The sequence below is a fragment of the Equus przewalskii genome, chromosome 13 (assembly GCF_037783145.1).
Source record: "Equus przewalskii isolate Varuska chromosome 13, EquPr2, whole genome shotgun sequence".
Classification (NCBI taxonomy): Eukaryota; Metazoa; Chordata; class Mammalia; order Perissodactyla; family Equidae; genus Equus; species Equus przewalskii.
The window spans coordinates 27,372,543-27,391,199 of NC_091843.1; the positions used below are offsets into that span (position 1 = coordinate 27,372,543).

The window sequence follows — 18,657 nt, forward strand, 5'->3', positions numbered from 1 at the left end:
CCCACCACCGAAGCTTCCAGCATGTGGTTCCCACCACCTCACCACCCTTCCTACGGTAGTCAAGAGTGCTGTTCACCAAACATTTCTGCTCTTCCACCTCTGGACACAGGGCAGGAGAGCACGCCCTGGCCTCCTGGTAGTTGGACGAAGCCATGTGATGAGATCTGGCCAATGAATTATGAGAAGCGATGGATATCATTTCTGGACTGGAGTGTTTGATTACCAGTGTTAGACCCTCCAGAACGTTTTCCCTTTGCTACCATTACTGGCAACATTCCAGATGTAGCTGCTGTTGGCATGGGTCCCAGAGTGAGGATGCTGCAAAGAGCCCAAGTCAACCCACAATGGAGCTCAAGGAAGGTACAAATGTTTGTTGTTTGAAGCCACCAAGACTTAGGAATTGTCTGTCTCTGTAGCATAGCCTAGCCTATCCTCACTGAGACACTCCTGATGCAGCATGAGCAGCACCAAGTGGGGGTGAAATGGTAATGGCCCCTGACCTCGGGGTCAATGGCAACAAGAGCGAGTGCTCACAGGTCACGCTACTCACACCACTGCCTCAATGATGCCCTGGATCTCCCGCTGCAGCTCTGGCTCCTTCCGGTAAGTGTCCACCAGCAGCAAGGCCTGGTCGTAGCTGGCACAGTAGACCTTATAGACTTGCTCCAACTCCTCTTGGAATTCCAGGAATAAGTTACCTGACAGTGAGAAAGCAACAAGGCATTCTCAAAGGCATGTCTGTATGTCCCCTTGTTGGGGACAGGGAGGCGGTGGGGGAGACAGCTAAGCGCTCCAGCTCCACGGTGAGACGGCCAGGCAAGTTACCTCATTGTCCTGAGTTTCCGCTTTTCATCTCACTTTCAAAATGCTGCTATAAGAATTAAGTGAGAGGGTGATGGACAGCTCAGACTGGCACACTGTGAGTACTTAATAAACGGTAGCTATAATTACGACAATAATATTGATAGTTCTCATACTTGTACGGTGTTTTACAGTTTACAAAACACACTCACGTTCTATCTTTACAATTACTGTGAGTGGCAGGTACAACTCCCAACCCCGGGTTTACAAGGACACGCTCTAGCACGGCACAGGCAGTCACAGCACGCTTTGGAGTCAGAGAGACTGAAGGCCAGACCTCCTGCCAAGCTTTCCCAGTCGTGTAACCTGGGGCAAGCACGTGACCCCTCAGACTCTCCATTTCTCCACCTGCAGGTTGGAATAAAAGCCGTACTCGCTTCCACGTGTTTTTTGTGAGGGTTAAATAAATAATGCATCTAAAGGATCTGACACAAACTTCCTTCACCAAATATTGACTAGCTGCTTATTTACTGACCATGTGCCGGGCACTCTTGCAAGCTCTGTGAACAAAACAAAGCCCCTGCCTCTTGGGGCTTCTATTCGAGCAGGGAGGACAGACAATAAATAAATTGATAACATATGCCAGGTAGTGATGAGTACCATGAATCAAGACAAAGTCAGAAAAAGAGTGAGAGAGCAGCAGGAGACCTCCGGAGGGAGGGCCTCCATGAAGATGTGAACATTTATCAGAGACCAGAAGGACCCGTCCTGGGAATGTTGGGGGAAGAACAGCACCAGACTGAGGGAGGGACAAAGCAAAGGGCATAAGGCTGGTGAGCAGTGGACATGAGGACAACACTAGGAAGGCAGGTGTGGCTGGAGCAGAGTGTGCGAGGGCACAAAGTAGGGAAAATAAATAGGAGACTGAAGCCAGATGATGGAGGGCCTCGAAGTAAGAGAGGTGGAGTAAGGTGTCTGGATTTTATTCTTCTGGTGGCAGCAAGCAACTGGAGGGTTTTGAGCAGGGGTGACATGATCTGGCTTCCTTTTTAAAAGGATCACTCCAGCTTAATTTCAGCAGCACATATACTAAAATTAGAACAATATAGAGGATTAGCATGGCCTCCGCACAAGAATGACATGCAAATTCATGAATCATTCCATATTTTAAAATCAGAAACTTATAAGATTGGTTACTTGTAGGGGAAATGAAACAGGTGGAAAGAAGGAGAGAATGGGATGGGGTAGCAGGGATGAGAGGGGAGCAATGCTCCGCTGACTAGACCTTTCTGTACAGCTCTGACTCTTGGACCCGTGCTCATGTTTCACATATACAACTCAGACCCACCAGGATGTGCAGGGGGAACCCCAGACGGGATACAAACAATAAGGCATGAACCTCATTCTACTACAAATGAGTAACATAACCGCACTGAAGGGTATGGGGAGGAAATTAACGTAAATAACTGTTTTTCACAAGGGTACAGGTAATTCTGAAACTACCTTATGTGTATACTAACTCTGAATAAATAAATAAATATATTGTAGATGACCGCCATTTCTCCCTGTCAGAGAAAGACGTTAAATAAGAAAAGGGGGAAGACTAGAACGAACCCTGTGACTCTGGACTGGCATTGGAGGTATCATGAACCCATGGCTTTATATATATAAATACAGATGGACAGATATAGAAAGAAATGTAGATGTGTGCAGATGCATGTATTAGCAGATATACATATATTTGCCAGCTCTGTCAGCTGACAGGGCCTAGGAGCAATGACACTTCAGGAACCATGAGCAAACGTGGAGCCTAGAACTTGATGTCTAAACATCATTTTCCAAAGACAGGAACCAGGGCCCCCAGGAGAAATGGCTGATTCCAAGGATGGTGCAGGGAATATACAAGATGAGCCTGGAACATCTTGTCAGAAAGTCAGGAAGTGCTTAAAAATTGTTGGAGGCACATTGAAAGGACACAGGAGCCAACGTGAAGGGGCTTCCAGTGGCCAAAGTTGGTAAAATTTGAGCAAGAAAATGAATAATGATAGCACTGACTCACTGAATAAAGTAAATATCCATGAGTTCACACTGATATAAATAAATAATTGAATAAAAAAAGAATGGGGGAGAAGAGACAGTTCTTGCTTATAGAAGAATTGCAATTAATAAGTATAGAAGGAATAAGGGAAATAGAAAATTACCATTAGAACACCAGTAATAATTATTGTAAGCAAGATCCATTGATGGATGCTAAAATTAACGGATGAAAGTTTGAGAAGAAACAGAACATGTGCATAATATCAAAGTTTCTCTTCATAAGATATTTATTAACTACAAAGAGAAAAAATAGTAACTTTATAGTGGAAAACGTAGAAGATAGCACCTTCTATCAGCTATGCTATCAGAGTTAACATCATTCTAAGTAATAAAATACAGTGACATGAGGTGCCCCTGCTGTGACACACGCGGAAGGACGGGACATTGATTATGACATTCTTGCCAAAAATGTATAACCTCAGTTTAATCATGAAAATAAGTTTAATTTTATAAATCATATAAAATGTTATAAAATATAAAAATTTGATTATAATACAAGTTTATGAAATGTTTCATATACGTCATGTGTTATTTAACAACGAGGATACATTCTGAGAAATGCGTTGTTAGGCGATTTTGTTGTGCGAGCGTCACAAAGTGCACTTACACAATCTACTGCACACCTAGGATACATGGTCCTAATCTTACGGGACCACCGTCATACGTGCGGTCCCTCCTTGACCAAAACGTCATCATGTGACACACGACTGTATAAACTTTTATAAAATAATTTTAACTTTATAATTGAAAACCCCAAATTGAGGGATATTCTACAAACTTGAAGTCTTCAGAAGTGTCATAGTCACTAAAGACAGACTGAAGAACTGTCACAGACTGAAGACGACTATGGGAACATGACAATAAAATGAAATGTGGTATCCTAGATTGGGGCCAGGACCAGGAAAAGGATATTAATAGGAAAACTGGCAAAATTTGAATAAGTTGCACTGATGTTAACAGCCGGTGTCGATAATTGTACTATGGATACGTAAGGTGTTAAAAATTAGGGAAGCTGGATGAAGGGTATATAGAAGCTCTCTGTGTTATTTTTGCAATTTTTCTGTAAGTCTAAAATTATTTCAAGATAAAAAGCTTAAAAAGAACCTTGAAGACATTAAGCTATGTGAAATAAGCCAGATACAAAAGGATAAATATAAGGACTCCACTTATGTGAAGTACACAGAGTGGTCCAAGTGATAGCGACAGAAAGTAGAACGGTGGTCCCCAAGGGCTGGTTATCATTTGGTGGGTACAGAGTCTCAGGTTAAGAGGATGAGGAGTTCTGGAGATGAATAGTCTGATGGTGGCACAACAATGTGAACGTACTTAATGCCACTGAACTGTACACTTAAAAATGGTTAAAATTGTAAATTTTCTATAGTATGCATATTACACCACAACAAACAAATTTTAAAAAGAGATTTTTAAAAACCCTGCACCCTAAGGTTATAGGAGCTTTATTCATAATTACCAAAACTTGGAAGCAACCAAGAAGTCCTTCAGCAGGTGAATGGATAAATAAACTGTCCTATATCCATACAGTGGAATATTATTCGGTGATCAAAAAAAAATGGAAATGAGATGTCAAGCCAGGAAAAGACATGGAGAAACCTTAATTGCATATTACTAGACAAAAAAGCCACTCTGAAAAGGCTACATACTGTATGATTCCAGCAACATGACATTCTGGAAAAGGCAAAACTATGGAGACAGTAAAAAGATGAGTGGTTTCCAGGGGTTGAGGGGCGGGGTGTAAACAGGCAGAGCATAGAGGGTTTTGAGAGCAGGGAAACTACATTCATCCATGTCTTGGATATAGGACATGCCATGTTTCAGTCTGTTCCCAAAAACAGACTCCCAGTGAGCGGTGTTTCCTTGGAACTCTGTAGACAGTTCGGCAATGACCACATGCTGAGGACAATTAATTCCACGGGAATCTAAGGTGGACAACTGCCTCATCTTGTGCTTACCAATTAGCTGCACTTGATCCTCTTCCCTGGAGGCTGTCTCCTGCAGACCATGAAGAAATCTGCTGTTCACCTTGACGATATCATCAATGTTTGAGAACAGGACATCCAGATCTCCCTGCGGCAGCTGGAGGGAACAGAGAAGCCATGGGAGGTCGCTGGGAGTTCGGCAGAGTGACTTTATTTGCAGGCTTTGGAGAGTCGTCTAGAACACTCACACCCTCAGGGTCCCATCACTCTTGGGAAGACTGTCCCTGTGGAATGTTTGCAAGGACTGTGAAATTTTATTAATTAGGTATTTTCATTTCTCTACAAGAACAGAGGAAGAGATGGAGCACTCAGCATGAAAGGAAGGCTGAACTGGGGTTTTATCCCAGGTCTGCTGGCAGCTGTCATTTTTCTTCTCTCAGTTTCCCCATCTGTCATATAAGGATGGGAAGTTGCACTTCTTTCCAGCTCTGACACACTTGGCACCTACCACCATTACTTTGAGATATAGTCTGAACTCCAGTCTCTATTAACCAAGCTATATCACTGTTAAAAAGGATGCAGGATATCCACATATGTGCATGGGCATAAGGGATATATACAGAGAAAGATGTACTAGATACAGGATCAAGTAGGAAAAGCTAACTGTAGAAAAATATATGGAGTATGCTCTTATTTTGTTAAAATAAGTAACAACCTATATTTGTTTGTTCTGTGCCTACAGAGAAATCCTAATTTCTTTTGTTTTTTTAAAGATTTTATTTTTTCCTTTTTCTCCCCAAAGCCCCCTGGTACATAGTTGTATATTCTTTGTTGTGGGTCCTTCTAGTCGTGGCATGTGGGACGCTGCCTCAGCGTGGCTTGATGAGCAGTGCCATGTCCGTGCCCAGGATTCGAACCAACGAAACACTGGGCCGCCTGCAGCGGAGCGCGCGAACTTAACCACTTGGCCACAGGGCCAGCCCCGAAATCCTAATTTCTAAAGAGCAAAATATGAGAGGACTTTTACCTCCTATGTTATGTAGTTAAGTATGTCATTAATTCAAGAAACATTAGTTAAGTCAACTATTTACCTGTCAAGAACTGCGAAATATTGAACTAAGTAGTCTTTACCCTTATGGAGCTTACATGCTAGGGGATGCTTGAAATTTTATAGAGAGAGCCTATATTATTTCTGAAATCAGGGGGGAAAAAGATATAAAAAAGGAACCCTAAAATAGAAACCCATCATAGTGATAACTTCTCCATGTCATCACCCCCCAAAGGAGACAATCAGAATGTAGGTCAGTTTAAGCAATCTGTTCTAAACTTGATAAAGGGCTCCTTTACCCATTAGCTCATTTAATACTCTGAGGTGATTATTCCTCTCCCCATTTAGCAGATGAGTTTACTAAGAGTCCAAGGCCTTGCTGAAGGTTGCATGGACAATAGATGGAAATAGTGGGGCTGACATCCAGAAGATTTCACATCCATCATGCCTTCCCCTCCATCAAGCCTGCCCCAGGAACAGACATGAAGTCTTGAGAGCAGAACTCACGTTTGTCCCTATAAATATAGGCTGTGTGTGGCCCCACGCAAGTACCTGCTGCAGGCGGCCCCTGATGTCCGAGGCACAGAGCTGGAGCATGTGCAGATAGGAGACCTCCGTGTCGATGAGTTCCCTGATGGCCAGCCTCTGATGGAGCAACGATCTGTCCTCAGACACCCGGCCTTCCCCATCCGGACTCTCTGTCCTGGGGGACGGTTCATCAGCCCCGGGATCGGCCATGTCAGCAGGTTCTGGGGAAGGCAAACACATCCCAACTCACTTCCGGGAGCTCTACCAGAACACGCTATCTCTAATCCAAAGACAACTATTCATCAAGCTGCCTAAGAACATCTTTAGCTGCATGCAGAGTTGAGATGAACTGTGTATTAGCTTTTGTGGGCAGTATCTGGACCATCGTAAAAGGCAGAACACAGCTCAGATAATTGGTGCCATTTAAAATTCATTTCCCAGGATTCAGACAATGTGCTTGCCTAGCTTTTCTTCTGTTTCGTCCCCCAGCTCTTGACCCAGATTTCTTTATCTAGTTCGGCTGAGTCCCTCTCCCTCTCTCTCCCCCAGTGGTTCCCTCCTCTCCACCCCACTACCCCATTCAGGCCGTGTGCAACCTATCACCTGGTCTCCAGGATCATCTTTCCAAATCCAAACCCCTCTCCCACTGCTGCCACCCACGCCCTTTCATCCTGGACACGCTTCCAGTTTAAACTTCCTGAAACAAAGCTTGGGATCACGGTATTCCCCGCTGTGAGACTTTGATAGCTCCCTGCTGCTCCGTGGTCCAGCTCCAACCCCATTTTCCCTTTCTCAGATACACTCCAGTGAAAGAGAGTTATGTGCTTTTCTGCATACCTGCATGGTCACTTCCTGCCTCTGTACTTTTGCTCCTGCTGTGCCCTCTCCCTTGTCTCTAAACTCTGGCATTCATCTTCTCTAAGGCCTTTCCTGACCCTCCCAGCCAGAGGTACTTTTCACCTTTATCTCTAAGTTTAAAAAGTACCAATAGCAGTACTGCGGACAGATGGCCTGAAAAGCTGCCTCCTACAAAACACCTGGAAATGCTGGCTCAGCTATAACACACTTTCATTTCACTGCAAGGCAGCACTTGCAAGAGAGTAACGAGAATCAGCAGGCAGGGCTCCCAAACAGAGGGAACTGCAAACCAGAGCAGGAGCAGCTGAGCTGACACAGCCGTGGCCAAAGCGGACAGGGTGGGCTGGAAGAGGGCATTGCTGTGCTCAGTGAAACACGGACAGGGGCATCAGTGCCCAGGCAGGAACAGGAGACGAGCTCCTTCACAGAAGTGGGACCTCAAGACTTAAGCGAAATGGCGATTCAGAAAAAAATGTCCCCCTACCCACACAGAAGATGACAAAGATGTTTCTCCATCTTGGCTTGGGTCCTGGGGGAGGAAAAAGACTCCTCTGAAAATTCATAACAATAGGCCTGTTTTCTCTGAGTTTTAGGTTCAAACTGATACTACACATTTGGTCCAAGTAGCCCCAAACTGAGAAATTAACAAAAAAGTTCTGGACTAATGCTACTCTGAGGGGCCACAGGACAAATAAAATGTCTCCAAAGGGACATATCCTTAACCTAGGCTACATGGTACGCTAACAGATAATCTTGTCCTGAAGATGAGTTTAAAATCCAAAATTACACGAACTCTACTGTGAGCGAGCATTATCAGAAACAACAAAGAGCAGGATTAGACCCCAAGAACATCAGATAATCAAACGATCAGACAGAGACTATAAAGCAAGAAAAGAAAAAACACTATAAAAAGAAATAATGACCTATTTGATTTTTTAAAAGCACCAAATAGAACTTACAGAAATTAAAAATTTAGTCTTTGAAATTAAAAACCGAATGGACAGATTAAACAGACATTTAGGAAAGAAAAATAGTAAAGGGACAGATAGATCCAAAGAAATTATCCGGACTACTAAAAAGAAAGAAAAGCATGGAAAATCTGAAAGAGAATTCAAGGGATCTGAATATTGAAATAAGAAGGCCGTGTATCAAATCTGAGTTCCAGAAGGCAAGAATAAAGAGGGTGAGGGGAGGCAATATTTGAAGAGATAAGACAAAGAATTGTCAAGAATTTATAAAAGTTATAAATTCTTAGATGTAGGAAGTACAAGTCTCAAGCAGGATAAGTTAAAAAAATCCGCATCTAAACAGGATGAGGAGAAATTGCAGAACCTGGAAGGCCTAGAGAATTTACCTTGTACATTCTGTTTTTTTTTTTTTTTTTTATATAGAGGGTTTTTTTTTTTTTCAGATTTTTATTTTTTCCTGTATATTCTTGTTCTCAGGAAACTATGGGAGAATGTGCTCCATCAAAATAAAGAAATAAATCAAGCAAGAGGAAGACATGAGATACAGGGAATTGGTGATCTAATGTAGGAGCGGCACTGAGGAAATCCCCAGGATGGGATAAGGGAAATCCTAGGATTGACTATTGGCTACAGGCGGACAGCAAACAGTCTGGACGAGAGTACTTCAGAAGGCACTAGAATGTCTTGAGAACAGATTTATTGAATTGATAGAGAATATGGTGTTTCTGTAGGCATAATTACATAAATACACATGAAACTAAGAAACAAACCAACAAACAAAAACAACTGTTATAACAAAAAAATTGTGCAGAAAAGATGAAAGTAATTATATGTTACTACCTGGTTCAGTTATAAATAGAATTTACACACGTAACACAAGCGATCTAATTAATATTGTGTATAACTATATGGAGAGGATAGGGTAATAAGAAGGCTATACATATGTGGTGAAGGAGGAGTAAAAAAAATAGCTGAATCCTCATCTTTCATAGCAGAAAGTCAAAGAACAATGCCTAAACCAAAATCTCAAGAAGAAGCAGCATATGCATGCTATTTAAAGATATGGAGGTAAATACTAAAACAATCAGCTAAAATGATAGAAGGAATTGCCTGGAACGAAAGACAAGTGGACAGACTGTTTTCCATAACAAACGCTGCAGAATTATCTGTTTCTTTTCTCACAACAAGCGTAGAACTACCCATCCCTTTAAATTACATGCTTTTATGGCTTTGATGTGAACCAAAAACTAAATGTGAGAAAAAGTGAGAGCTCCTCATTTTTGCTGGAGACCAATATTCAAAAATAAATCATATTCCTATATATGTCAACAACAGTATGTACAAGTACAATTTAGAGAAAGATAGCATGATAAAAAATTTAACAAAAAATAACTACTATTTATTCCTTCCTAGATATCTTAATTTAACAAAAGATGTACAAGATCTTTAGGAAGAAAATTATAAAACTTTATTGGAATATATTCAAGAACTATTTTCATGGATAGGAAGAATCAGTATCATAAAGATGAAAATTCTCTACAAAGTTATTCAATACAATTCCAATAAAACTCCCAACAGGATTGTTGTTGTTGTTTTAGTAGAACATAATAGAATGATTCTAAAATACACAAGGAAGAGGAAGAGGGTAAGAATAGCTAAGGCAATTCTGAAGAACAATGTAGGGGGACCTGTCTTACCAGATATCTAGATCTACTAGAAAACCATAATATTTATCAGTTTGATACTGACACAGGTGCAAATAGATCAGTGGAATGGAGTAGGGAGCCCAGAAACAGACCACGGTAAACATGGGAACTTGATATATGACATAAGTGTCATTAGAAGTCACTGGGAAAAGGATGGTCCATGGGATAATTAGCTTGCCATATAGAAAAATAACCAAATACAATACCACATCACACCCCAAATAAAGTCCAGATAGATTAAAGACCTAAATCTTAAATGCGAAACTCTAAAATTCTTAGAGGAAAATATTTTTATGCTCTCCAGACGAGAAGGGTTTCTTCAACAAGACATAAAGTGTAGAAATCCCAAAAGAAAAGATTGATAAAGACTGATCAATCTGACCACAATAATACTGAAATCTTCTATTAATAAACAATTCTACAATCTAAAGGAAAAGAGGGGGCTGGCCCGGTGGCAGAGTGGTTGAGTTCGGATGCTCCACTTCAGTGGCCCAGGGTTTCGCCAGTTTGGCTTCTGGGCACAGACCTAGTACCACTCATCAAGCCATGCTGGGGCAGCATCCCACATGCCACAACTAGAAGGACCCACAACTAAAATATACAACTATGTACTGGGGGGCTTTGGGGAGAAGAAAGAAAAATTTAAATTTTTTTTTAAAAAAAGGAAAAGAGAGGCCTCAAACCAGAAGATACTTGTAATGAACGTAACCTGCAGAAGTTTAATATCTAGACCTTATAAAGAACTATGAATCATTAAAACAGGGAAATCTAAAAGAAAAATAGACAAATGATATCGTTGCAAATACAGTGTTTGGGTTCATTCAGTGTCAGTTTTAACCTCCTTCTATTAGATCTTGCTGTAATGCTGAAATTGGAGAGCTAAAACCCAGCTTCCCAGACTCCTTTGCAGCTAAGACTGCAAGACGTGCTTTCAGCCCCACCAATCAGACGGTCTCAAGAGAGCCCTGAATTTAGAACTGAGCTAAGTAGGAAGGAAGGCACGCTTGAGGCATCCATTTAATGGGGCAGGTACTGCATTGTTCTGAAGCCAACAGTTTCAGCACTCCATTGTGGCTAAAATCATGGAATCCTGAAGCCAGCAGCTGGGACAGCAGCTTCCCAATTCTCCAGTTTCCTGATTGTTCCCGAGGGTAGCAGCTCCCTCGGAGGGCCTTTCCTGTAGTATTGATTTTGGACTCATTCCTAGAGGCCCATTCTGTGACCTGCTTCTCCAGCCCTTCCACCAATTTGGTAAGTACCTAATGCCCTCTTGTAAATCCCTTTCTGGTTAAAATAGAATGATTTGTGTTATCTCCAACTAAACTCTGGCTGATACAGGTACAAACAGGTAATCCACAAAAGAAGAAATTTAAATCGCTAACACACAAATGAAAAGATGCTCGATTCACTAGTAACTAGGCAAATGTGAATAATTAAAACCACAATGAGTACCATTTCATGCCCATCAGATTGGCAAAATATAAAACTAAATTGTTGGTGAGACTGTAGAGGAATGGGAAGTCTCATATACTGATACGAATAATGTAAATTGTTGCAACCACTCTAAAGAGCAATTTGGCAATATCCAGAAACACTGAAAATGCATACACTGTCAGGTCAAGGAGTTCTACTCCTACATATATCCTGCCTTCAAGAAACTTCTCCACATATACACAAGGAATGTAGACAAGAATGTTGACTGCAGCACTGTTGATAATAACGGAAAATTAGAAAGAACCTAAATGTCCCAAGGAAAGTGGATAAGTAACGTACAGTATAGCCATTTAATGGAATTATGAACAAAAGTGAAAAGGAATAAACTATACATTCATGTATCAACATGGCCATCCTCGCAAACACTGTAAAGAGGGGGAAAAAGAAAAAAAAAGAAAACCCAAGTCCCAGAAGGGTACATACAACATGATACTATTTTTAAAAGTTTAAAATATGTAAAACAATGTTAGATACTATTTAGGGACATACATATGTAGCATAGGTATTAAAATTTTTGTGGAGATGATTGGCAATAAATTCAGGATAATGGTAAACTCTGGAGAGGGAGGCAGAGGAAGGGAACTGGGGAGAGTATCAAAGGGGACTTAATGGCATCTGAGGGGGTTTTTAGTTAAACTTTTAATTTTGAGATATAGATTCACATGCAGTTGTAAGAAATAATAGAGGTTCCATGTACCCTTTACCCAATTTCCCCAATGGTAACATCAGGCAAAACCAAAGTACAATATTACAACCCGGATACTGACATTGATACAGACAAGGCACAGAATGGTTCCATCAGGAAGATCCCTCGTGTTGCCTTTTCACCCGCTTGGCTCCAGCCCCATCCCATCCTTAATCCCTGGCAACCAGGAATCTGTTCTCCATTTCTATAATCTTGTCAGTTCAAGAATGTGTGTAAATCATACAGTTTGTGACCTTTTGGGATTGACTGTATTCTATCAGCATAATTCCCTGGAGATTTATATAAATTGTTGCATGTATCAATAATTCCTTCGTTTTCACTGCTGAGTATCTGAGATGTTTTATTTGTTTAAAAAAAACCCAAAGCAAATACGGGAACAATGTTAAAATTAAACAAAGCTAGATGGTAAGAACATGGGAATTTGTTTTATTGTTCTTTGTTCTTTTCTGGATGGTTAAAACATTTCCTAATATTTAAAGTGGCACACATCCCATTCAACCTTGTACTCCGGTTATTTAGGGCTATGCCTCATCTCCATGGCTAAATGTTAAGCTCTTAGAGAACAGATGAGCACCCGTTCATCTTGTGTCCTCCTCTGCACCTCACAATACTGGTGATTAATACATTTTTGCAAACATAAATGGTCTATTTGAATGTATTAGCAGCAGTAGAAGTTTCTGTCCTATGTCATGAGCACCAACCCGTGGGTCAGATAGCATGTAAACAAAGTGTTTGGGGAGAGCAAGGTTATTCAGAAGGCAAAGGGCCCAGAAAGATCCCGGAATGCATCTGCCTGATGCACAGCTCTATTCCAGCTCCAACACTGCCTGTGGTCTTGCTGACCTGTCCCTGACCTGAATCGCTGACACTCACCACCCTGTGCATAGCTTCTCTAGAAAGATCACGACAGGATTTCAGGGGAGCTGCTCAGGTTCCCCTACTCAGAATTGTTGCTCAATAAACAAAAAGCGTAAGCAATACTTTACAGAGAACTGCTGACTATTTAAAATAGCAATAATTTGCACATAGGTTAATTGCAGTCTAGACCTCCAAGCAGGCTGGGTAAAGCCTCTCTTTAGCAGCATTTTGTTATCTATCACTGTATACCCACGTAATGGAAAGAAACACACTTGCATTTCTTTAAAAATACTATATATTATTTGGCAATGACAAAGAACGAAGTACTGATATGTGCTACAACATGGATGAGTCTTGAAAACATTATGCTGAGTGAAAGAAGTCAGTCACGAAGGACCTTATATTTTATAATTCCATTTATATGAAACATCCAGAATAGGCAAATCTTAGAAACAGAAAGTAGATTAGTGGCTTCCAGGGCTGAAGGCATAGGGTTTTGGGGTATGGTGGCTATTGGATGCAGGGTTTCTTTTGGGGGTGATGAATATGTTCTAAATTTATTGTGGTGATGGTTGTACAACTAAAACTAAAAATATACTAAACATACTAAATATACATTAAATATACTAAATATATTAAATATATACTAAAAACTTTTGATTTGTACACTTGAAATGACTGAATTATACGATGTGAATTATATCTCAATAAAGCTGTTACAAAAAATATTATATAACACTAAACGCTGGCAAGGATGTGGAGAAACTGGATCTCTCATACATTGCTCGTGGGACTGTGAAACGGTACAGCCGCTCTGGAAAACAGTTTGTCAGTTTCTTTAAAAACTAAACATACACTTATCAGCAATCACACCTCAGGGCATCTATTCAAGAGAAAGAAAACTTCTGTCCACATAAAAACCTGCCCACAAATGTTCACAGAAACTTTATTTGTAACGGCCAAAAACTGAAACAACCAAAATGTTGTTTTAATAGGTGTATTTAAGAGGTGAATGATTAAAAAAAAGCTGTGGTACATCCACTATCACGGAATACTCAGAAATAAAAAGACATGAACTATTGTTACACTGCAGCAACTTGCAAGGTTCTTGAGTGTATCATCCTGCCTGCAAAAAAACAACCTGAAAAGGTTACATACTGTGTGATTTCCTTTATATAAGATACAATTTTATAGAGGCAGAGAACAGAGGATGGAGGGCAGGTGGGTGTGACCATAAAGAAACAGCATCAGGGAGAACTTTGTGGTGATAAAACAGATTCTATCTTACACTGAGGAGGAGGTTACTCAAATCTACACATGTGACAAAATGGCGTAGAACAATCATGCACATATACTATACCGATGTCAGTTCCCTGGTTTTGATATAGTGCTATATTTAAATAAGATGTAACTATAGGAGGAATCTGGTGAAGGGTACAGAGAATTTCTCTGTATCATCCTTGCAACTGCATATTGATCTATAATTATTTCAAAATAAAAAGTTAAAAACAAACAAAATATTATATAGCCTGCATTATCCACTATCTTTGCTATACTCTCAGGACAAATGCAACTTAAAAGCCTGCGATAGCAAGCTGGGCACCCTTGTTCCATTTCCTGGTCTGGCCTGATAAGGAGGCTTGTCTTGGAGAACATACTCCAAAAAAATGTGGTTTTCCTTATCATCCAGTCCATCCTTATTCCTGATATCTCTTTGATGCCCTATGGTAGGCAATTAAGAACTAAAATTAGGGGCCTGCCTGGTAGCACGGCGATTAAGTGCACACGTTCTGCTTCAGTGGCCCAGGGTTCACCAGTTTGGATCCCGGGTGCGGACATGGCACTGCTTGGCAAGCCATGCTGTGGCAGGCGTCCCACATATAAAGTGGAGGAAGATGGGCACGGATGTTAGCTCAGGGCCAGTCTTCCCCAGCAAAAAGAGGAGGATTGGCAGCAGTTAGCTCAGGGCTAATCTTCCTAAAAAAAAAAAAGAACTAAAATCAATCTAGCACATAGAATAGTGTTAAAAAGAAATGCCTGTGGAATGTTCTGCAGCAATTGCTTCTGACTCTAGGAGAGGATAAAACACTTAATTCTCTTTTCCTGTGTCCACACCAACACAGAAGAATTTGGGCATTCACATATTCATTCAACAAATATTTGGAGCAGCTACATCAGGCGAAGCATTTTCCTGGATTCTGTGGACACAAAGATCAAGAAAAAAATGGCTCTAAAATAAGGATGGGGCATTTAAAATAGCTGGTTATTTGCTCCAAGTTTCATTCCACTAAAAGCAGAGGAACTAAGGAAGGAAATGTTATGGACTTCCTGATCATTTCATCACTTTCAAGACAGAAGTAGTAACAAGGGGAAATGATATTCCAAACCTAATTCTGACCAACCAAAGGAACTGAATGGAGAAATGGAAGTAAGCAGATGCCCAGGGCAAGTGAAACCATCATCTCAAAGTTCTTTCAGAAGGAGGGAAAGTTGAACATCCCCCAGGTTTTAAAGGAAGGTCAATTTAAGCATTTAAGGAAAAAAAAAAAGGAAGTAAAACCTCTGTTCTGAGACTCTAGAGATTAGGATTCACGGAAGGCTGTCACAGGTGACGTTCAGGCATCATGAGAGTAAAAGACTCTGTTGAAGAATAAAGGGAGGAAATACCTATAGAAACAAGAGCGGCCACATAGAGATCCCGGCTAATGAGACCGGCTTATAAAGATATGGGAGGGTCCTGTACGAAGAGCTTCCAGAACTCTAAAACCCAGAGGGATCGGGGATCGACAAAATTGTAAGAATAACCTCCAAAGTTCTGCCCCGTACTATGACTGCCAAGTGTATTTTAAGATTCATGTTCAGAAAAAGTTAAGAAATAGGCATACTATTTGATGGCTTTGCTTCTCTCTTCTTAGCCCTAAACAGTTACTGCAGGAGGCCTTGTGAAGGTTTGGGGCCCAGACTCTAGACCCAGAAAACCTGATTTCAAATTCTGATCCTGCAATCAATTGGCTGGCTTTCCTGGGATAATTATAGAACATTCCTTATAGGGTTGTTATAAGGTTTCATAGATAATCCATGTAAAGCGTCTAACAAGAGTGTCTGGTACAAGGTAAGCTCTCAATAATAGTAGCTGCTCTTTTTGTTACTATTATTGTTAAACTGGAAAGAGTAGCATTATCGTGGATCAGATGGATGAAAAAATTGTCTAAGGACACTTGGCTGATCATACTCAAGCAGATGATGAGGACAGCTAATCATGATGATAATAATAAGTAATAAGAACTACACACCAGAGCCTAACTGAGCGTGCAGCTAATCCGAAAGAAATGGAGTTAAGAAATGGAGAGACTATGAGACTGAGCCTTGATGGCATTCAGTCCAGCCACGATGGAGACTGATGCCTTTTGCATTTTTTTATATGAGCTAATACATTTTCATTCCCCACCCCACTGTGGCCTAAGCCACTCTGAATTGGGTTTCTGCCACTTGATTAAAACAGATGGTCTGTCAGCCCTTTGAAAGCGAAACAGAGATCACTTGGGGCCAGCATAGGTTAACAAAACAGAAAACAAAAAAACAAATCATAAAAACCTCCCAAAAAATAAAAGTCCAGGACCAGACGGCTTCTCTGGAGAATTCTACCAAACATTCAAAGAAGATGTATTACCTATCCTTCTCAAACTATTCCAAAAAATTGAGGAAGATGGAAAAATTCCTAACACATTCTAGGAGGCCAACATCACCCTGATACCAAAGCCAAACAAGGGCAACACAAAGAAGTAAAATTCCAGGCCAATATCACTGATGAACACAGATGCAAAAATCCTCAACAAAATATAGGCAAATCGAATACAGCAATACATTAACAAGATCATACACCATGATCAAGCTGGATTCATACCAGGCACACAGGGATGGTTCAACATCCACAAATCAATAAATGTGATACACCGCATTAACAAAAGGAGGAACAAAAACCACATGATAATCTCAATAGATGCAGAGAAAGCATCTGACAAGAACCAACATCCATTCATGATAAAAACTCTCAATAAAATGGGTATAGAAGGAAAGTACCTCAACATACTAAAGGCCATATATGACAAACCCACAGCCAACATCATACTCAATGCAGATAAACTGAAAGCCATTCCTCTGAGAACAGGAACAAGACAAGGGTGCTCACTCTCCCCACTCTTACTCAACATGGTACTAGAGGTTTTGGCCAGAACAATTAGGCAAGAAAAAGAAATAAAAGGAATCCAAATAGGCATTGAAGAAGTGAAACTCTCGCTGTTTACAAACAACACGATTTTATATATAGAAAACCCTAAAGAATCCATCAGAAAACTAGCAGAAATAATCAACAACTACAGGAAAGTTGCAGGATACAAAATCAACTTACAAAAATCAGTGGCATTTATATACTCCAATAACGAACTAAAAGAATGAGAACTCAAGAGTACAATCCCATTTACAATCTCAACAAAAGAATAAAATATCTAGGAAGAAATTTAAACAAGGAGGTGAAAGACCTATACAAGGAAAACTATAACACATTAACAAAATTGATAATGACATAAAGAAATGGAAAGATATTCTATGCACATGGATCAGAAGAATAAACATAGTTAAAATGTCCATACTACCTAAAGCAATCTACAGATTCAATGCAATCCCAATCAGAATCCCAATGACATTCTTCATGTAAATAGAACAAAGAATCCTAAAATTCATAGGGGGCAACCAAAGACCTCAAATAGCTAAAGCAATCCTGAGAAAAAGGACAAAGCTGAAGGCATCACAATCCTAGACTTCAAAATATACTACAAAGCTACAGTAGTCAAAACAGCATGGTACTGGTACAAAAACAGGCACAGAGATCAACGGAACAGAACTGAAAGCCTAGAAATAAAACCACACATCTACAGACAGCTAATCTTCAACAAAGGAGCTGAGAACATACAATGGAGAAAGGAAAGCCTCTTCAATAAACAGTCTTGGGAAAACTGGACAGCCACATGCAAAAGAATGATAGTTGACCATTATCTTTCTCCATACACAAAAATAGACTCAAAATGGACCAAAGACTTGAAAGTAAGACCTGAAACCATAAAACTTCTGGAAGAAAATATAGGCAGTACACTCGTTGACATCAGCCTTAAAAGGATCTTTTTGAATACCATGTCTACTCAGACAAGGGAAACAAAGAAAAGATAAACAAGTAGGACTTCAGACTAAAGAGCTTCTGGAAGGCAACAGAAACCAGGATCAAAACGAAAAGATAACCCACCAACCGGGAAAAATATTTGCAAATCATATATCTGACAAGGGGTTAATCTCCATAATACATAAAGAACTCATACAACTGAACTACAAACAAACAAACAACTCCATCCAACAATGGGTAGATGATATGAATAGACATTTTTCCAAAGATGATATACAGATGGCCAATAGGCACATGAAAAGATGTTCAACATCACCAATCATCAGGGAAATGCAAATCAAAACTACACGTAGATATCATCTTACGCCCATTAAAATGGCTACAATCACCAAGACAAAAAATAACAAATGTAGGGGCTGGCCCCGTGGCCGAGTGGTTAAGTTCGCGTGCTCCGCTGCAGGCGGCCGAGTGTTTCGTTGGTTC

The 18,657-nt window shown here is 40.4% G+C and overlaps 1 protein-coding gene and 1 non-coding gene across 21 annotated transcripts in view; one reads left to right on the top strand and one right to left on the bottom strand.

Moving 5' to 3' along the window:
• Positions 1–18,657, bottom strand: part of ARHGEF37 (Rho guanine nucleotide exchange factor 37) — a 50,380-nt gene that overhangs the window by 26,365 nt on the left and 5,358 nt on the right. For 10 of the 20 annotated variants that reach the window (XM_070569199.1, XM_070569196.1, XM_008528316.2 and 7 more), the window contains 4 exons: positions 7,754–7,798; positions 6,436–6,632; positions 4,869–4,992; positions 551–698 (listed from right to left, as the gene is read on the bottom strand). In XM_070569199.1, the coding sequence (XP_070425300.1) occupies positions 551–698; positions 4,869–4,992; positions 6,436–6,621 (458 nt within the window). In that variant the 5' untranslated portion in view covers positions 6,622–6,632; positions 7,754–7,798. The remainder of the gene's footprint in view (positions 1–550; positions 699–4,868; positions 4,993–6,435; positions 6,633–7,753; positions 7,799–18,657) is intronic. The other 10 variants (XM_070569193.1, XM_070569200.1, XM_008528324.2 and 7 more) reach the window with 1 other exon arrangement.
• LOC139075441 (U6 spliceosomal RNA) lies at positions 1,870–1,971 on the top strand. Its single transcript, XR_011525803.1, has one exon. It is a non-coding gene; the product is annotated as a U6 spliceosomal RNA (small nuclear RNA).